Source organism: Pseudorca crassidens, chromosome 7, assembly GCF_039906515.1.
Source record: "Pseudorca crassidens isolate mPseCra1 chromosome 7, mPseCra1.hap1, whole genome shotgun sequence".
Lineage (NCBI taxonomy): Eukaryota > Metazoa > Chordata > Mammalia > Artiodactyla > Delphinidae > Pseudorca > Pseudorca crassidens.
The window spans coordinates 64,140,159-64,160,501 of record NC_090302.1 but is presented as its reverse complement, the minus strand read 5'-3'; the positions used below and the strand labels follow the sequence as shown (position 1 = coordinate 64,160,501).

At 37.5% G+C, this 20,343-nt stretch overlaps 1 protein-coding gene across 1 annotated transcript in view; it reads left to right on the top strand.

Moving 5' to 3' along the window:
- The window catches only part of FREM1 (FRAS1 related extracellular matrix 1), a 168,313-nt gene extending 148,758 nt beyond the window's left edge, over window positions 1-19,555 (top strand). The window contains exons 30-37 of the mRNA XM_067744415.1: window positions 4,993-5,142; window positions 6,606-6,844; window positions 7,532-7,579; window positions 7,853-8,017; window positions 8,197-8,325; window positions 8,763-8,875; window positions 17,337-17,422; window positions 19,237-19,555. Of these exons, the coding sequence (XP_067600516.1) occupies window positions 4,993-5,142; window positions 6,606-6,844; window positions 7,532-7,579; window positions 7,853-8,017; window positions 8,197-8,325; window positions 8,763-8,875; window positions 17,337-17,422; window positions 19,237-19,436 (1,130 nt within the window). The 3' untranslated portion in view covers window positions 19,437-19,555. The remainder of the gene's footprint in view (window positions 1-4,992; window positions 5,143-6,605; window positions 6,845-7,531; window positions 7,580-7,852; window positions 8,018-8,196; window positions 8,326-8,762; window positions 8,876-17,336; window positions 17,423-19,236) is intronic.
- The last annotated feature ends 788 nt before the right edge of the window (window positions 19,556-20,343 follow it).

Here is a 20,343-nt window from a genome sequence, read left to right as displayed (position 1 = left end):
CAAACCTGGTAGCTTCAAAACAAGAATTATTTTTCTAATGGTTCTGGACGCTAGAAGTTCAAGATCATGATGTGGGCAGGGTTGATTCCTTCTAAGGGCTGAGAGGGAATCTGTTCCATGCCTCTCTTCCATGCTCTGGTGCTTTGCTGGAATCTCTGGCCTTCCTTGGCTTCTGTTGCATCACCCGATCTCTGCCTTTATCTCCATAGGATGTTCTCCTTGTTTGTGTCTGTGTCCAAATTTCCCCTTTGTATACTGACACCAGTCATCATAGACTAGGGGTCCACTCTACTCTAGTATGATTCCATCTGAATTACATCTGTAATGCCTTTATTTCCAAATAAGGTCACATTCTGAGGTACTGAGAGTTAGGACTTAAACATAGGGATTTTTGAGTGACACAACTCAACCTATAACAGAGAGCCTTACATTTGACATGGAACAATCCCGATATTGTTATTGGCCTCCTTCCTGTGATATTTAAGTTTCTGACTTGCATAATTTTGTCCCTCAGACTGACCACCCTTGAGGAGAAGAGCTATTCCTGTTACGTATTTGAAGTTTACCCTCGGGTTGCTGCAGGCTCTGGTTCTGATCAACCCTAAGATGAAAGGATTTGATGCATTGGCTCTGTGCTCTTTATGTACTTCATGTTAAGGCAGGTCCGGCCTTTCCTCTTTTCAAGAGGCAAGAGTGCTTGTCATATATCACCTTTATTATTTGAGGTCTGTTTGTCACAAGATCAGGAGTGATTTTGGCTTTTGGTGGATTTTGAGCAGCCCACCAGGTTCTCTGTTTGGATTGATAGGGACTAGAAGATACCACACTGGAGGAGCTCCTGGAAGCTAACTCTTGCAAGTCCCACTGGGTGAGGGAATGACCATTTGCTTTCAAGAGTTTACATTGCTGCTTCCAGTAGATACTAAAGACTTCTGAGGGTCTAAATCGTCATAATTTTAGAGATTATTTAGACTTTTTTTTTTTTTTTTTTTTTTTGGCGGTACGCGGGCCTCTCACTGTTGTGGCCTCTCCCGTTGTGGAGTACAGGCTCCGGACGCACAGGCTCAGGAGCCACAGCTCACGGGCCCAGCCGTTCCGCGCCATGTGGGATCTTCCCAGACCGGGGCACGAACCCATGTCCCCTGCATTGGCAGGTGGACTCTCAACCACTGCGCCACCAGGGAAGCCCTATTTAGACTTTTTTTTTTGGCCACGCCGTGCGGCATGCAGGATCTTAATTCCATTTCCAGGGATTGAACCTGTGCCCCCTGCAATGGAAGCGCAGTCTTAACCACTGGACCACCAGGGAAGTCCCTATTTAGACATTTTAAGGAAATAAATAAATATAGCTTATAAATGAAAAAGAAACAACACTTGGGTGTTCATTGCTTTGGTTCATTGCTTAGCCAGAAACTGTTTCATAAGCTGATGTCTTCCTTTAGAGAATGTTAGAATTCCCCGTGTCCACAGGTCCTGTAAATACTTATTTACTCCCATCTTGTTCATCCTTGCCTCTTTCAGATCTGGTGTCTTCATCCCCATTCCCACCCCTTTCACCCAAAGCAATCTGTTCATTTCTTTAAAAACAGCAGCTTCCATGATTGGTGAGGAAACAGAGAGTGAGAAATCAAAGACAGTGGAATATCATAGGGTTTGAGAGCTCTTGGAGGGAGCTGAAGAGAAACTGAGGGACTTTTCAGTCTAGTGAGCTACACTCAAGTAAGCTTGCCTTGCAGCTTTGTACCAAACCAAAAGCTAACCCTGACTACCTTGCCTTCTGCTATTGTGAATAATCTTGAGTCAAAGTGCAAATATTCTTAAGAAAATGATTGTTTTCCTTTAAAATAAATGTTCTTCAGAGGTTTGCTGCATTCTTAATTGAGACTTCATTGTGCCTGAGTCAGAGTGTTTTCCAAAGAGCAGCTCTCTCACGTGGCATTTGCTGAAAAACATTGAGAATATGTCTTTCAATCGTGAAATGTGTTTTGCAGGAAAATATCCAGGAATTAACTCACTCTGTAAAGTGGGCTATGTCTGCATAACCTGACACCTCTCTCTCCTCTTCAGCACCTTTTGTTTCATGGGAACAGGGGGCCAGTTCATGCCTTCTGAAATTGTTTATAATCACCGTGATTTCACAAATACTTTGCACCTTGAAGGCTGGAGAGGAAGGAAAAAGAAAAACTAAGAAAGTTCTGATTTCTAATCTCATTAACCTAAAAAAGGAGGTCCTGTGTGCCTACCTGGTAGACATATAAACAAAGTTGAAATGCAGCAAACCAATCAAAAGTACTTAAATGAAACTTGGAATAGATCTTCTCTAACCATCTGGTTCTACTTCATAAGGTTTTACAAAAACTTTAAGGTTTTTTGGGGGGTGGGTGGGGCAGTGGGGGGAAGGGGTACTATAATTTATTAAACAGTTCTTAAAATAAGAAGGCAAATGGTTGGGGCTTGGGGAAAAAAAATTTTTTGTATTGGATTTTTATTTGAATAACACTTAACTTTATGGGCTTTGAGAGTCAAAACAGCTCTCTGAATATTAAAACCTTAGTATTCATATGCCTTCTTCATTGTCGAGTCTCTTTTCTCTCCATGCCAATTTATTACAACAGCTGCCTACGTGGATTCCCAACTTCTAGCCTCTCTGCTTGTCTGCCTGGGCCCCTAAATCTTCCCACATACCACTTTCAGGTTCATGTTTTTAAGACATCCATTTTCAAGAGCCTTCCCTGTTGCCTATGGTTTAAAGTCTGAGTCTGACCCACCTAGTGTCGAGGGTTCTCTACAGTCTGGCTATACCTACCACCTCTCTTCCCTGGCGTGACCTCTCTACTCCAGCCGGGTAATCTGCTCAGCCCTCCTGATCAAGGTCTCTGCTTTGCTATCTAAATGACTTTGCTTCTGTTGTTTTCCCATTTCCTCCCAGGTCCTTCCAAGTCTGGAGCCCACATACACGTAGTATTTACCATCTATTCTGTATCTTATGGCAGCTAATTATACACAACTTGGAATAATTGACTTTTTTGGTATTTACATCTTGTCTCTTCAAGAAGGTTTTAAATTCCTTTATGTCAGGGCTTCCTTATGTTATACCTCTAGTATTCTCCCTAGCATCCACCAAAGGCAAGCACATAATACAAAATATATATTTTGATGGACTGATTCATCCAGCCACGAGGTGGGAGTTCTGTAGTTTATATTAAATGCTTCAAATTTTGTCTTTGTAAAGACTATGAAAGTAATTGATTTAAGAACTCAGTGGAGGGACTTCCCTGGTGGCGCAGTGGTTAAGAATCCACCTGCCAATGCAGGGGACATGGGTTCAATCCCTGGTCTGGGAAGATCCCACATGCCGTGGAGCAACTAAGCCCGTGCGCCACAGCTACTGAGCCTGCGCTGTAGAGCCTGCGAGCCACAACTACTGAAGCCTGTGTGCCTAGAGCCCATGCTCCGCAACAAGAGAAGCCACCTCCATGAGAAGCCTATGCACCGCAACGAAGAGCAGCCCCTGCTCGCCGCAACCAGAGAAAGCCCGCGTGCAGCAACAAAGACCCAACGCAGCCAAAAAAAAAAAAAAAAAAAATCAATGAAGGACTAATACATGTTACAACATGGATGAGACTTGAAAACATTAAAAAAAAAAAGAAAAACTCAGTGGATACTGAAAGCTTAACAACTTACCTGTCAGCCTATTTTTTTTTAAATAAAATTATTTCAAAGACCCTTAATTTTTCTCTCTAAGTGCAGGCAAGAGTAGGATAAGTGAACAGTTTCCTCTTTCCATTGGATTCTGTCGGGGATTGATGAGACTTAGATTCCATGATGAACTCTATAAGCAACATACCTTCAAGAAGGAGGCCATCATCTAGCTAGCACAACTGAGAGGCATACATCTGTAGAAAACAACCTGCAAAATACATCTGTAGAAAACAACCTGCAAGGAGAAAAGAATCCGATTTTCAGATGAGAAGACTAGAAAAAAATGTTTAATTGCTTATATAGATGGGTTTATGGGAATAAAATCACTCAAATAGCCAATGAGTAAATGACACAGAATAAAGTTTCAAAACTTAGTCCTCAAAGGTTAAACCATAAGTTTATCTTTTTCCCCAAACAATACTTTCTTTCCTTCCTGCCAACTCTTCTAAATAAACCCATGGGGGATGTCCTGCTATCCACGTCATGGAAACTGGTCAAGATTTGACAATTTCAGCAGTTTCTTCCCACTTTAATATTTTGTGGTTTTGGGGTTGCTTTGTGTCCCATCTTGGTGGTGACAGGATAGCTGGGGATATGCTTGTAACATCAAAGCTCTTTTGCATTAAGTTCGCAAAGTTACTGTGAACCAAGCTTGATTGTAACTCCATGAACAGAGGCAGACAGAAAGAAAAAAAAAAAATTGGCTCTGTCTATTTCAAGAACCCCCCCAGCCTATAAATTCTCTGTAGGAGGATATCAAACTCCTGAGTATTACATCATCAGAAAAAGCATTTGTGGGCTAGAAGGATCTCAGGAAGTAGGGCAGCCGATGGAAGCAGCTGTCGTTAGAAATCAATCATTTCTGTGAATAGCATGAAGTACCATCCGATAATCACTTCTGACTGTCTGCATCAACATCTTAAGGTTTTTCAAACTATTAAGATTTAAAGATTGCAGTACTTGTTTATTCTTAAGGAGAGAAGGGGCAGGTCAGGAAAAAATTGTCTTAGATCTCAACTGCTCACCATTTTCTGTTCATCCCTTGCCTAATGCAGCTCGCTTTTTTTGTTACAGTGTTTGCATTTAAAGGGAAACATCATTGTCCAGGAACAAATGTGGTCTCTTAATATTATTTAGGAGAACAGCACGACTTCAGCGAGTTGGTAGCGGTACAATAGCTCACTCAGGCTACTGCAGTCTAGCTGTAGACATGTTAATTAATATATTTCTCTGACACCTAGGTGATTGAAATAGCAATTAAAGAGTAATTAAAATGTTTACTTCTTGTAGGAATGTCAACTAAGATGTGGAATATAGCAATTACCTATGACAGATTAGAGGAAGATGATGAGGTCTTTGAAGTAATTCTGAACTCCCCCGTGAATGCGGTTCTTGGCACAAAGACAAAAACGGCAGTGAAAATTTTGGACTCAAAAGGAGGTATTCTTTTGATCCTCATCTTGAAATCAGGAGCAGTCCTGGCACTGTAGTTGCTTGCTTTCAACAGCCAGTGTGCTTGATAACACCTTCAAATCAAAATGCTTAATTTCTTGTCAAGAAAGCAACCTCAGTCGTGATGTAGGCCCTTTATTCTGGTTTCTGCTTCATGTGGTTTTCCTCCTGCTAAGAACGACCGTTTTGAGAAAAGCAACAAGTCAGAGCTTCGTTGTTTTTTTCCTCACCCGTTTGTTGTTCTCACCAAGGGGGAAACAATGTCGCTGAGAATCTATCGACAATTATTTTCCCCCCAGAGTTTATAGGGCTGTAATTATCTTCCTCTGTTAAAGAGAGCTCTTAATGCCTAAAATCTGAGTCCCCACTGTAGCGTGACCCCGAAAATTCTGAGAGGAAGGAATTGGAGAAAAATAGATGTGAAAGATGCAGCTGGCTTGGGGATTCAGGAGCAGCTGGAGAATATTAATTAATAACCTTGGGTTGCACGGCCAAATAGGTCCTGGATAGTATATGCTAAAGAGCAACGTGTGAACTAAATAAAATAAAAAGCAGCCCAAAGTCTTGGTGCTCTGACGTTTTTCCTGCCAAATACCTTTTACTTGTCTTTTTAGCAGTTGACAAGTGTCCAGTTACTATGCTTGGTCTCACCTTCCTATTTTGACACATCACGCCCTACAGGCTGTATGTTTTTCTTACCTGAAATTTATTATCTCCTCTTTCTCATCCTATAATAAAAACAGACACTATCCTCTTTCCTTTACCATAGCATCTCTCCCATACCACCTTACCTCACCAAATTCATTTCTTTTTCAGTAGAATTTTCTGGTCACATTAAGTACATAAATACATAAAATACACACTTTACGCATGAAGTGTAAAGTATCCAGACGAGGCTGCTCGGTTTAGCATTTTTTCATACTAATTGGCAATATTTCTAATCAAAGGAGCTCCATTAAGATTTACTGGATCTTTTCTGTAACAGTTAAATGCTCATTTTTATAACTGTTAACTTGATTTCACTGACATCTTCAAACAATTCCAGTTTCTCCCTCTAGGAGATTGGGGAAAGGATGAACACTTTAAAGTGTTTGTGCAATGATACTTGATCAGGGAGTAAACCCGATAATATGGAGGAGTTCTATAATATGAAGGGAGGCTATTGCCCAGGTAGAAGGGATGATTATAAAATCACGACAGTAATTTTCATCTGTGGTTCGTGAAATCAATTTCATGACTTATAGTCACCCTGTAGATGTGCAGAAGGGCACAGCCTTTCTGGATGAACACTGATGAAGAGTAAAGGCGTTTCTGGCAAATGGCAGAAGGCAACATCTGGTGGGAAAATCATCCGTCTGAGTTTAATGACAAGCTGCTCCAGGGACTTTCTCCATGTGATCACTTATCTGTTTGTGTAAAATGAACTGACCTGCCATTTTGTGCGCCTCCAGGACAGTGCCATCCTTCATATGCCTTCAATGCAAACATGCCCAATGCATGGGAGAAGGGCATTTGGAGGCTGCTCTCCCCAGGGGCTTCCTCACGCACCACTTCTGGTTCCTTTCATCCGGAAAGAAGACCCCTTCCGTCTTCCAAGCAGCTAGCAGTCGCCAAGGGAGACACCCTGCGGGACTTTGATTCTGAAGATCTTTCTGTCATGAAGCTTAGGACCCAAGGGAATGGCAAAAGAGTAAGGATGGGGACCTCTTTGGTTTTGATGTGTGGAGTGCATACTGAAAGGATCAAAAGATCTTAATAAGTATTCTGAAACACTGTGGAAGCTGTTCTGGTTCTCACAGTGACTGAGGGCCATGGTGATTTTCACGGTTCCTTATACCATCATGAAGTGCCTTTTGTATACAAATATCATAATGCCGACCTACTTCATTTATTGTACTGACTGAGGTGATAGATGTACTGACTCATCCATATGATTTCTGCTTTGGTTCCTTTTGTGATCAAGACAGATGGGGAATGACCAGTGACGCTGAAATAGAATGAGATTAAATGATCTACTTGGGTGTGGAAACAATGGCTTTGACATTATCAGCCTAGTTTTCTAACCAGGCACACACTCATGGGGGTGTGTGTGTGTGTGTGTTTTCTTGGACCTCTGTGTAGTATAGATGTACCAAAAAAATAAGGATGTTTTTTCTCTCTAACTGGGACTAAGAATAGATGAGTCAACATTGATAAAGGGCCATTAGGTCCAGTGATTTTATAAAAATTCCAATGATTTAGGCATGGAAAATCTTAAGAAAAATATATGTTTAAAAATTTTTCAGTCATTAAAAATATCTTATTGGAAGGGTTTTACCCTACTGCTAATTATTATTCAAGTCAATTTTTTTCATATTTTGTTCTCTCTTGATTTCAGGTCCATCCATCCTCTGTTTATAGAAATGGAACAGACATCATCTACAATGTAAGCATAGTCTGAGAGAATTGCTAAATTTCTTGTATTTATGGATACAAAATATTTAGTGAAACTACCTTTCATAACTGTTATATTTATGTATTTCTCTTAAAAACATGTTTTGAAATTTGTTTTAGAAGCTTGGGTGGTCAGAAAAAAAAATACACCTTTTATCTTTTTGTTTTGATCCAATTTTTGGATTGCTCATTTTTGCAACAAATGTTTTTGTTTGCTCTCTTGGTGTTTATTTTTTCTTTATTGTTGTTTGTTGATTTCCTCAAGTATCATGGAATGATTTCCCTGAAACTGGAGGATGACAGTTCCTCAACTCACAAAAGTAAGGCCAAAGTATCCATTGTTAGTCAGCCACAAAAGACAATCAAAGTGGCAGAACTGCCTCAAGCAGATAAGGAGGAATCCACAACCGGCTCACACTTCCCCCAACAGGTATGAAAATCTCTTCACTTCCTATTCACTTTACAACAAGCTGTGTTCTGGGTCATAAAACAGCCTTCAAGCTTGGGGATAGTTGATGCAACACAAATGCTACTCAACAAAGGATGACCTAAAAGAGGTACAAGTGTGATCAACTTACATCAAGTCTGAATCACCTTTCTTTGCCATAGGACCGTTTGCCCTCATTTCCAAAGAACTGCACACTGGAATTAAAGGGACTCTTCCACTTTGAAGAAAGCCTCCAAAAGCTGTATAAGTGCAATGGAATTGCCTGGAAATCTTGGAGCCCTCACACCAAGGTGGGACACAGGCCGAGCAGCCAAGTACCTGTACTTGCAGCATGTCCCATGATAAGCTGAGAGAGAGGGAGTGCCCTGTCCACTCCTGCTACCTCGGCCTGCTCTGTTACACTTCGAAGGTGAAGAGGAAAAGATGGCCAGTTGGCGTTTTAAAAATCACAAAACACATTAGTTAAGCAATACAATTTGAAAAGATGTTTACTTATTTTATTCAATTATCATAATGTCAAAGTGTAAAATTAAAACACTGCTGACTTTACCAGTGTGTTCCATAAAAAGCCATTGCATTTCTCAAAGTAGAGGATTGGGATTAAGGCTGACCTCCTTTCTGGTGACAAAATTACTCACATTAGGGGACTCATAGGACTCTCTATGCTGAGAACAGACTCTAGATTGTAAAGACCATTGTAATGTGAACATGGACAACTATTTTTCAGGAGGAAGATAAATCATGCCCAGCTGGGTGGCACCATCACTTAGGCTACTGCCACTCCTTGATCACAGAGCAGAAGGGCACCTGGATCATAGCCGCCCAAGCTTGCAGGGAACAGTAAGAAACCCTGTTTCACATTTGATTGATGTTTCTTTGCTGATGTTTCTCTGTTTTCTCATGGAACTGTAATGTTGCTTCATTCATTCAAGCGTTGAGTGTCTGATATCTACCTGGCTTTGTTTTAGGATTTTGGAGGGAGCTCTGTAGTTCAGAATGGATTTGGGCTGACCTTAATAATGTGTTTTGATTTAGCTCTTTTATGATAAAACTGTGCCATTGCCACAGTTCTATTTTTTTTTAACATCTTTATTGGAGTATCATTGCTTTACAATGGTGTGTTAGTTTCTGCTGTATAACAAAATGAATCAGCTATACGTATACATATATCCCCATATCACAGTTCTATTTTTTAGCCTCTCTACCTTAAACTTTTGGAGAAAGTCAGAAGGAGATTCTCTGAGTCAGCAGTGTTGCAGATTCTAGATTTATTAAATAGTAATTCCTGCCCACTGATTTGAAAATATATAGCAATGAAAAGTCTTATGGCATCAGGCCTATAACAATGTAAGAGGCATTGATGATTATGAAACCAGACGAGTTGGACAAAGGGTGATTGGATAACAGAACACTCAATGAAAGATGACTCGTGGTCAGATAATGACAACAAAATTTATCTAGCTGAGGCAGACTTTAAAAATGCATATGTAACTATCTCTGACCCTCCTTTTTTGCCTCCCTGGATATTATCCAAAGCAATGCAATTAGACTAATATTTTCCATGGCTAGAAATTGAGACTAGATAAATTGCTGGTGGATATCAGTCAGATTTTGCACTTCATCAAATTTTAAAAGTTATGTTCATCTAAAGACACTGTTAAGAAAATGAAAGGTTAGACCACATTTGGGAAAAGCTCATCTCAAATCATGTATCTGATAAAGGTCTCAAATCCAGAAAATATAAACATCTCCTACAAATCAGTGACAACCAGATTTTTATAAAATACCATATACACTACCAAATGTAAAACCGATAGCTAGTGGGAAGCAGCCACATAGCACAGGGAGATCAGCTCTGTGCTTTGTGACCACCTAGAGGGGTGGGATAGGGAGGGTGGGAGGGAGGGAGACGCAAGAGGGAAGAGATATGGGAACATATGTATATGTATAACTGATTCACTTTGTTATAAAGCAGAAACTAACACACCACTGTAAAGCAATTATACTCCAATAAAGATGTTAAAAAAAAATAGCAATTGACTTTGAGATTTCACAAGTAAAGAGAGACAGTTGGTCAATAAAGACATGAAAAAAGGTGCCCACCACCATTAGATGTCAGAGAAATGCAAATTAAAACCACAATAAAATACCACTTCACACCCACTAGAATAGTTAAAATCACAAAGACTATGTTGTAGAGCAAATGGAATTCTCATTTATTGTTGGTGGAATTGTAAAATGGTACAACCTCTTTGTAGAACTGTCTTGCAGTTTCTTATAAAGTTACATGCATCTGCCCTGTGACCTAGCAATTCTACTCCTAGGTATTTACCCAAGAGAAATAATAATATATGTTTAAAAAAAAGCACTTACAAGAATTTCATTAGTAACCTTTTTAATAACAGTAGTTTGGGTCATTTGTCTTCTTGTTATTGATTTATAGGAATTGTGTATATTTTCTCCATCAAAAAGGGAATAGACAAATTTTCTTTTCTTGATAAATTAATTTTTTTCTTTAGAATATAGAAATATTATTTTACAAATTTATTTTTTATGGAAGTATAGTTGATTTACAATGTTTCAGGTGTATAGCAAGTTACATATATATATGTATATATATTTATATTCTTTTTTTCAGATTCTTGTCCATTATCGGTTATTACAAAATATTGAATATAGTTCCCTGTGCTATACAGTAGGTTCTTATTGTTTATCAATTTTATATATAGTAGTGTGTAGCTGTTAATCCCAAATTCCTGATTTATCCCTCCCCCCCTCTTTTCCCCTTTGGTAACCATGAGTTTATTTTCTTTGTCTGTGAGTCTATTTCTGTTTTGTAAATAAGTTCATTTGTATCATTTTTTTTCAGATTCCGTATGTAAGTGATATCATATGATATTTGTCTTTCTCTGTCTTACTTCACTTAGTATGATAATCTCTAGTTGCATCCATGTTGCTACAGATGGCACTATTTCATTCCTTATTATGGCTGAGTAATATTCCATTGTGTGTGTGTATATATATATATATATATATATATATATATATATATACACCATGTGGCTGAGTAATATTCCATTGTATATATAGACCATTTCTTCTTTATCCATTCATCTGTTGATGCACATTTAGGTTGCTTCCATGTCTTTGCTATTGTAAATAGTGCTGCTGTGAACACCGTGGTGCATGAATCTTTTCACGTTAGAGTTTTCGTCTTTTCCAGATATATGCCCAGTAGTGGGATTGCTGGGTTATGTGGTAACTCTATTTTTAGTTTTTTAAGGAACCTCCATAGTGGCTGCACCAATTTACATTTCCATTAACAGTATAAGAGGGTTCCTTTTTTCCCCACCCTCTCCAGCATTTATTATTTGTGAGCTTTTTGGTGATGGTCATTCTAACCAGTGAGAGGTGATACCTTAGTGTAGTTTTGATTTGCATTTCTCTAATAATTAGCAATCTTGAGCATCTTTTCATGTGCCTGTTGGCCATCTGTATGTCTTCTTTGGAGAAATGTCTATTTAGGTTTCTGCCCATTTTTCAATTGGATTGCTTGGCTTTTTTTGATACTGAGCTGTATAAGCTCTTTATATATTTTGGAAATTAATCCCTGTCAGTAGCATCATTTGCAAATATATTCTCCCATTCTATAGGTTGCCTTTTCATTTTGTTTATGGTTTCCTTTGCCATGCAAAAGCTTTTAAGTTTAATTAGGTCCCATTTGTTTATTTTTGCTTTTGTTTCCATTATTCTAGGAGACAGATCCAAAAAAATATTGCTGCGATTTATGTGAAAGAGTGTTCTATGTTTTTCTCTAGGAGTTTTGTAGTATCCAGTCTTACATTTAGATATTTAATCCATTTTGAGTTTATTTTTGTATATGGTGTTAGAGAATGTTCTAATTTCATTCTTTTACAGGTAGCTGTCTGATTTTCCCAGCACCACTTATTGAAGAGACTGTCTTTTCTCCACTGTATATTCTTGTCTCATTTGTCATAGATTAATTGACCATAAGTGCGTGGGTTTATTTCTGGGCTTTCTATCCTGTTGCATTGATCTATGTGTCTGTTTTTGTGCCAGTACCATAGTCTTTTGATTACTATAGCTTTGCAGTATAGCCTGAAGTTAGGAAGTGTGATTCCTCGAGCTCCATTCTTCTTTCTCAAGATTGTTTTGGCTATTCAGAGTGTTTTTTGTTTCCATACAAATTAAATTTTTTTTTTTTGTTCCAGTTCTGTGAAAGATACCATCAGTAATTTGATACGGATTGCACTGAATCTGTAGATTGTCTTGGGTAGTATGGTCATTTTAACAATATTGATTCTTCCAATCCAAGAACACAGTATAAGTTTCCATCTGTTTGTCATCTTCAGTTTCTTTCATCACCATCTTATAGTTCTCGAAGTACAGGTCTTTTGCCTCATTAGGTATTCCTAAGTATTTTATTCTTTTTGATGCAGTAATAAATGGGATTATTGCCTTAGCTTCTCTTTCTGATATTTTGTTGTTATTGTATAGAAATACAACAGATTTGGGTAATTAGGTGGATCAATAAAATAAAAAAGATATTGGGCGACTAATACAGGGTTGTCAAAATGAAGACATCAACAATATTACCTTAAATTGCCATTATTTCACAAGAAATGTTTTTTGACACCAAAAACCTAGAAGATCATAATCTCAGAATAATGGTATTAAGAAATACATAAATAGGTATTTTGTTCTGCAGTAAACTATTATAAAATCCAGTATAATAGTGATGGAAATTTTCTATCTCCCCTATTAATTCAAGAGGATTAGTGATCGTATATAGCAGATCAAACATTATGTTATAAGCAGTTTCATAACTAACTTTTTCATATCATTGTGAAGTTAATTTTATAAACCTCTGGTTTCAGGGAATTGTTTTAACTGTAGTACTGAGACCTTTTTTTAGATGTAAAACTGAGACAGCTTTCAGAACAAGAGAAAGTTTTCAGGGGGCAACTGGAGTTTTTCCATCATATTTTAGAGAGTGACATTATGTATCTATCAGTAATATAAACTATTTTGACTTACATGTTATGTATTTACCATATTGGTCCAGAAATTAAAGCATTTATCAAATACCATTTCTGACGGTATTCCAGGGTGTGTAAGAGATAAAATATATTTGGTGTGAGATTTTTATTTTTTTTTCCTAAATTAATCAGTTTATTGTTAGGCAGATTGTTCTTTTTTTTTTTTTTAAAATAAATTTATTTATTTATTTTTGGCTGTGTTGGGTCTTCATTTCTGTGCGAGGGCTTTCTCTAGTTGTGGTAAGTGTGGGCCACTCTTCATTGCGGTGCGGGGGCCACTCTTCATCGTGGTACGTGGGCCTCTCACTATCGCGGCCTCTCTTGTTGCGGAGCACAGGCTCCAGACGCGCAGGCTCAGTAGTTGTGGCTAACGGGCCCAGTTGCTCTGCGGCATGTGGGATCTTCCCAGACCAGGGCTCGAACCCGTGTCCCTGCATTGGCAGGCAGATTCTCAACCAGTGCGCCACCAGGGAAGCCCGAGATTTTAAAAATATCATAAAAAGCTTCTAATTTTCAAATTTTAAGTGAAAAATGGGTATGAATATTTGACCTGATGGCTTTTGTATGATACTTCAATATGCATTTTATTTCAAAAGGACAATAAGAATGATGATCCCAAGAACAGTTAATACTAGTTACAGGCATTCCAGCAAATGCCTAGCAGCAGATTAAAAGCAAACTAAAACAAAAATAAAAGATCTGCACGTTCTTTTGGATCAGTCATTTTAAGAGGAACACTTTTGGATGACAAGGCCACCTCCTCAGTATATTTTTCTCTGAACCCCAAGACCTCCCCTGTCATTCAACATGTTTTCATTCATTCTATGGGCCTCTCTTCTTCCCTTCATCCATTACTTTTCAGGTTCATTTAGTCCTCTTCTCCAACCTCTTTCTCTTGAAAAATAAATATTCCTCTGGGAATTATCGATTCCTTCTGTGATGTAAAATTAATAGTTTCAACATTTTATAACCTGGCTATTTACCTTCTCATGAATATTTTTAGGAGATGGTTTTAGATTCTATAATTAGAATTAATATGCATCTAGAGTGTTTTTGTTTGGTCTCAGGGACCATTTTTCAATTCTCGGTTATGTTTCCTCAGGCTCCCTTGCTACCTGATGGTCCTTTACATATGGTCATTTACAGCACCCGTGTTTCAAGAAGAACAGCAAATTTTACTCTATCCTTTGTCCTTAATCAGATTGCTAACTCAACCCAATCTTTATCTCCAATCTCCTTTGCTCCCCATTGGTGTTTTATTATTTTTCTAGCCCAGAGGAGCCAGACTTCTAGATTAGGTATTTCTTGAGTTTACATACTGTAATCTCATCTGCTCATTTCCTTAGGCAGTCATTGTACATTTGGTAATTCTATTATTATAGATCGTTATCTATGAAACCATTTTGCTTTCCCACAGGAATGTCTGGAACCCCTGCTGACCTATCCTTAAAGATTTAGTCTAAAATACATCTATATTTAATCAAAAAGTTTCAAAGAAGTAGATGTTTATTTCTGTAGCTGAAAAAATTAAGGTTTCTGTTTTTAATACTACACTTTGAATGCTTTCAACTTTCAGAGCTGTCAAAAGATTTTTATTTGTGTGTGTCTCTATATTTTATTTTTATATCTCTATAATATATACATATCTATATAGTTAATATTCTCTATTTTATTTGTATATGAGTATAAAAGAAAATGAATGGTATTTTTATAAAATAATCAACATACAAATGCCTAAATATTTTTTTTGTAAATAACTATGGTCTAACATTTTACGTAGCCTAAACACAGCTGTTTTCCTCTCTTGCTCTTTTGGGACTTTTTGCTTCTCATAGCATCAAAAAGGAAATCAAACTTGTACTTGACCAGCTAAAATGGATTTTACAAAGTATCTTTTAAAGACAGTTTCAAGGATCTTAAAGCAGGAGGAGATGTTAATATCCTTGAATAAAACCTGTTCCTTCCTGATAAAGACATTGAGGCAGAAGTTACATCCATAAGGAAATTGGGGACAGAGCAGGAAGTGGAACCCAGGTGTCCCATGTTCTGTCTAATACACCACATTGACTGAAGCAGCCCCTCAAGCCCTCCCTCAGTCTATATTTTATACACATTTCATATTCTATGTTCTAAACCCGCAGCACCTCAGAATTACCATATTGGATGTGAGAGAGAGGGGAGAAAAATTGGCTATCATATCTGCTGTAACTGTCAGATAGGAGCTGACAGTAAGTAGTAAAGTCAGAACCAAGTCACACAACCGAAATCCGGCAGCCCAAGGACATTCAGAAAAGTGGGGAAGAGCCTACCTATCTCAGAAGGCCCTGAAGTCACCACTGCATCATACAAAACTAAACTACTGTACTAGTAGGAAAAAAATCATTAAGAGACAGGTTAGATTATGTTCACTCTACATGATCTGGAAAAGCAGAGAAATGAATCTAAAGTTTGGAAAGATATAGGCAAAATGAAAAAAAATTCAACAGTCTAAACTTGTGACAAGTATGTATTACTAATGATGTTTCCTGCTTTTTAAAATATCAGTAGATATTAACCAGGCAAGAAGATCAAGGTGATTTTGTTTGTTTCTTTTTTTTTTTTTTTTGAGACTTTCTGTATTAGAAAAAGAAGAAAAGAAAAAAAATAATTATTTATTGGCTTTTTACTTAAAGCATTTTAAAGAGCTTTTAATGAACACTGTTGGGGAATTAGATAGAATCAAATATTGCTTATAGGAATAATTCAGCTAGCTGAGAAAATAATTCATAAGGAATTCTTATGCCTGTTAAGAGTGTCTGTCATCAGAAAGACAAGAGAGAACAAACACTGGCAAGGATGTGGAGAAAAGGAAACCTTTGTAAACTGTTGGTAGGATTGTAAAATGGTGAAGCCACTATGGAAAACAGTATTGAGTCCCCTCAAAAGTTAAAAATTGAACTACCATATGACCCAGCATTTCCTCTTCTGGGAATATGTCTGAAGGGAATGGAAATACTATGTCGAAGATGTATCTGCACCCCCATGTTTATAACAGCATTTTTTACAATAGCCAAGACATGGAAATGACCCAGGTGTCCATCAACAGATGAACAGATAAAGAAATTGTGGTACACGCACGTGCGCGCGCGCGCGCACACACACACGAATATTATTCAGCCATAAAAATAAGGAAATCCTGCCAATTGGGACAACACGAGTAGACCTTGAGGGCATTATGCTAAGTGAAATAAGTCAGACAGAGAAAGACAAATACTATATGATCTCACTTACATGTAGAATCTAAAAACAAAAAGTCACAGAAAAAGAGATCAGATTTGTGGTTACCAGAGGTGAGGGATGTGAGGTGGGAGAGTTAGATGAAGGTAATCAAAAGACATAAACTTCCAGTTATAAGTAAATACAGGGGATGTAATGTATAACATGATGACTATTGTTAACACTGCTGTGTGGTAGATTTGAAAGTTGTTTAGAGAGTAAATTCCAAGAGTTCTCATCACAAGGAGAAAAGCATTTTTTTCTTTTCTTTTCTTTTTTTTTTTTGTAACTGTATGAAATGATGGGTGTTAACTAAACATATCGTGGTAATCAAAGTTCACTATATATGTAAGTCAAGTCATTATGCTGTATACCTTAAACTTATTAAAAATAGAATTATATTTTGGGGAAAATGTTTATATATATTTGTAAGAACAGGTGCTTTAACTTCTGCACAACATACGAAGGTTTGACAGTGAGGCTGAGCCTGTTTCTCTGGGTGGGATGAAAGAGTCACAAATATTGGGGTATTTGACTAAACATGCAAAGCTCAAAATGTTGGCTTCAAGTACTTTTATCCGAATAGTTTGGGTTACCTTACTGGCCAAATTAACTGGGAAATTGCAAAATTTGTGCCGTTTAGAGATACACTTCCCATGAGAAGAGTCATTTTTTGGCATTAAGTAATTAATCTATATAAGTAAGCAGTTGCTGATTTTCTCAAAAGATGTTTAAAACCCATTGAATTTGTGCTTTAAAGCCCAGATATTATTACACAATATCACTTTCTTTGCTGTCACCTACCCCACCCGGCAGATACTCATTAATATAAAAAAATAGGGTATTAAAATCTTGGAAAGTTCTTTCTACATACATAGCTTTTTTTCTATTTTAAATTATCTTTGATTTGCATTATGCATTTCACATCAGCAGAAATGTTGAATTCCTTGTCACTGACACTCTCATTTTCGTGTGTTTGCACCTAGTCACCTGGGCAGCCTTGTAACTGTCCTCTCCAGGCAGCATATGCAATGGCTTTGGGACATCAGTGGAAGAAAGCCCTTTTGGATAGGCAAGTATCCGCGCTGCCCTGAGGGGGAAGGCAAGAACGCGAAGAGAACGTCTCCCTTCCTTAGGCCAAATAATTGTGGTTTACAATAATAAGCAATGGTTAGACAGTTGGACAGTCTGTCTTTTAAAACTCATCTTAATTACATAATACTTTCATTTATAGGCATCTAGCTCCAAGAAATAATGTGGAATGTGATTCAATTTATAAGTAAGAGAATTTTTAAAATGTTATTTCTAAAAGTAAAAAATTAGAAACAGTTGTAAATAGGAGATGGTGAAATAAATTACAGTGTAGCCATATGAAAGAATATTTAATATTTAATGCTTTTGTAAGGCATCAAATATTAAACACATGACAAAATACCTTATGTTTATGAATTCATTCAATGTTGAATGCATATTGCATATAAAATATGTAATGCACTGCATTTGTGGCAAGGTGCTAAGTGAAAAAGCACTGTCTACAGCCATATGAAGCATGAAATAATTTAGAATAAAAAAGAAGTGTATGTATGTGTGATATACATACATATATACTTATATGTATAGACACAAAAAGAAATAAGCCAAAAAGTTAGAAATTTATTTTGTATCTCCAGTTAAGAATTATAGATCTTAATTTTATCCTTTGTTTTCTGAAGTTTTAATATTTCTACAGTTTTAACAGTAATACAAATCTTTTCAAGCCAGTTTAGATATAGAATTCTCAGGGTGCACTGAAGTTACTATTCTTACCATCTCTCCTTAAAGGTATTGTATTTCAGGGAATTATAATAAATGCACTCTTGGCTTCTCAAAATCTCTGTGATACTCAGTGAGCGTCTAATTCTGAACTCATCTGAGAGTATTAAATTAAGGCTGGAAGATAAATTTTCTCTATGTCCACAATGACTGATGTCAAGGCTCTATCCCCAAAAAGTCCTTGGGCATAGCATCACCTGATCTATAATTCAAAGAAACAGTCCAGAGGAGACAGTCATTCCCAACCAAAAATACTTCATTTTATTCTACCCCAAAATATAGAATGAGAACCAGTGGGGAGAGGGTTACATGCTATGTAACAAAGACTGTTTTCATGGTCAAATTTGGTTTGGGAGCTGCCAGGCCATCCTATTGCAGAGGATTCTTTTCTCATGCTATTATTTTTATTTCTATTCTGAAAGACAGGAGGAGGAATGCTTCTTTAAGAAAAATTACAAGAGCTTTACAACATTGAAGTGTAATTTTCAAAAAACTGCCAGTGGGAGTAGAGAGACAAGTTGAGAAAAGCTGCTTTTTATTAGAACTGTAGCAGATTGAAAAAACCTTAAGCTCCAGACTAAAAATAATACTTAGTAAGCTACTTTCAAATATAAAAACCGAGACATTTAAATCGTGAGGGAGAAGAATAGACAAGAGTGTGATAGGAGTTCTGCCTGTAGGATACTATGAATAATAATTGCTATTTATTAAACACTTATATGTCATGAGCTTTATATGAGTTATCTGTTTTAATCCTCAAAACAGGCTTGGATATATTTAGATATACACTTCTGAGTTGAGAAAACTAAAACTCAGAGAACTCAGAGAGGTTAAATAACCTGCCCAAAGATGTTCAACTAGCAAGTGGTGGAGCTAGGATTTGGATTCCAGTCTGCCTGACCCCAAAGCCTTGTGTTCTCACTTGTGTCTCATAGGATTCCCAGGTCCTAGTCCTTGTTTTAGAACGTAGGCCTACATTTGTATGTGATTACTTAACTTCAAATAACAGGTTGATATGCTGTCCAATTGTAAATGTAATAAAATCCTATGACGCACTTCTTTGGTTCACATTAGGTTTGAATGACCAAGTGCATGCTGGCCACTGGGAGTGGATCGGCGGTGAACCTGTGACCTTCACCAACTGGAGGAGAGGGCCTCCTCAACGTTCAAAGCCTGGCAAGAACTGTGTTTTGGTTCAAAGACAAGGAAAATGGCAAACAAAGGACTGTAAGAAGGGCAGATCTCACAATTATATGTGCTCCAGGAAACTCTAAATGTAACTGGCCCTACAGGTGCCCACTTGGGATTTCTTACCTATTTATTTCCAGGATATGTGCACATGGCTCAATAGCAAATAGGGTGTCATGACTGACTGGTACATTTTTTTTTTTTTTTACTCATAGTGATTGAAGGATTCTATCTAGTAAAGAAGAAACACAGTTAAATAGTTCCGGGAAGTTTGATAAATGAATGTTACTTATAGGAAGAGATAAAATTTTTGCATCTCAATACCTTCCAAAATAAAACCCCAAGTATTATATGGCACAAGATTTGATTATTCCGGAGACCTCACTCCATATTTCAGTCAATACGAATTTCATGGTCCTTGGATGTTTTTTGGTCCCAATACCTCAAATGAGTCCATTCTGAAATCTATATTGCAGGTGCTTCTACTACTTCAATCTGAGGGAAGCTCACCCTGCCAGTTCATTAAATCAAGGTTGAACTGCAAAGGGTTGCTTTGTCCCTTTGGAGCCCTTTCACATGTGAAAGCTGAGAGGCTGTGGATAAAAAGGAGAATTCTCTGTGGTGAAAAAGGAAGGCTTTAGATGGAAGAATCTGGCAGATGGAAACTCATCTGCAAAGCTCTAGTTCAGGTAAGAATTCAGGGGCTACCTGTCCTTCTGAGGTCTACCCATCACTACTCACAAGACAGATCTCCTTTTCTAATAAGAATGGTGCACCATTCCAAAGCAAATGTTTGGGTTTCCCCAGCTTTACAGGGTCATGAGAAATTTGAAGTAACATGAGCCTTTCTCTTCATTCATGTTTATAGTACTGACAGGCATTTCTCAAGGACATTTGGAATAAAAAGCATATATGAATGATGATTAACATATGGAAGAAAAATATGACTTTCTCAAAAGTGTCCCAATGAACTGTGCTGATGAACAAAGAAAA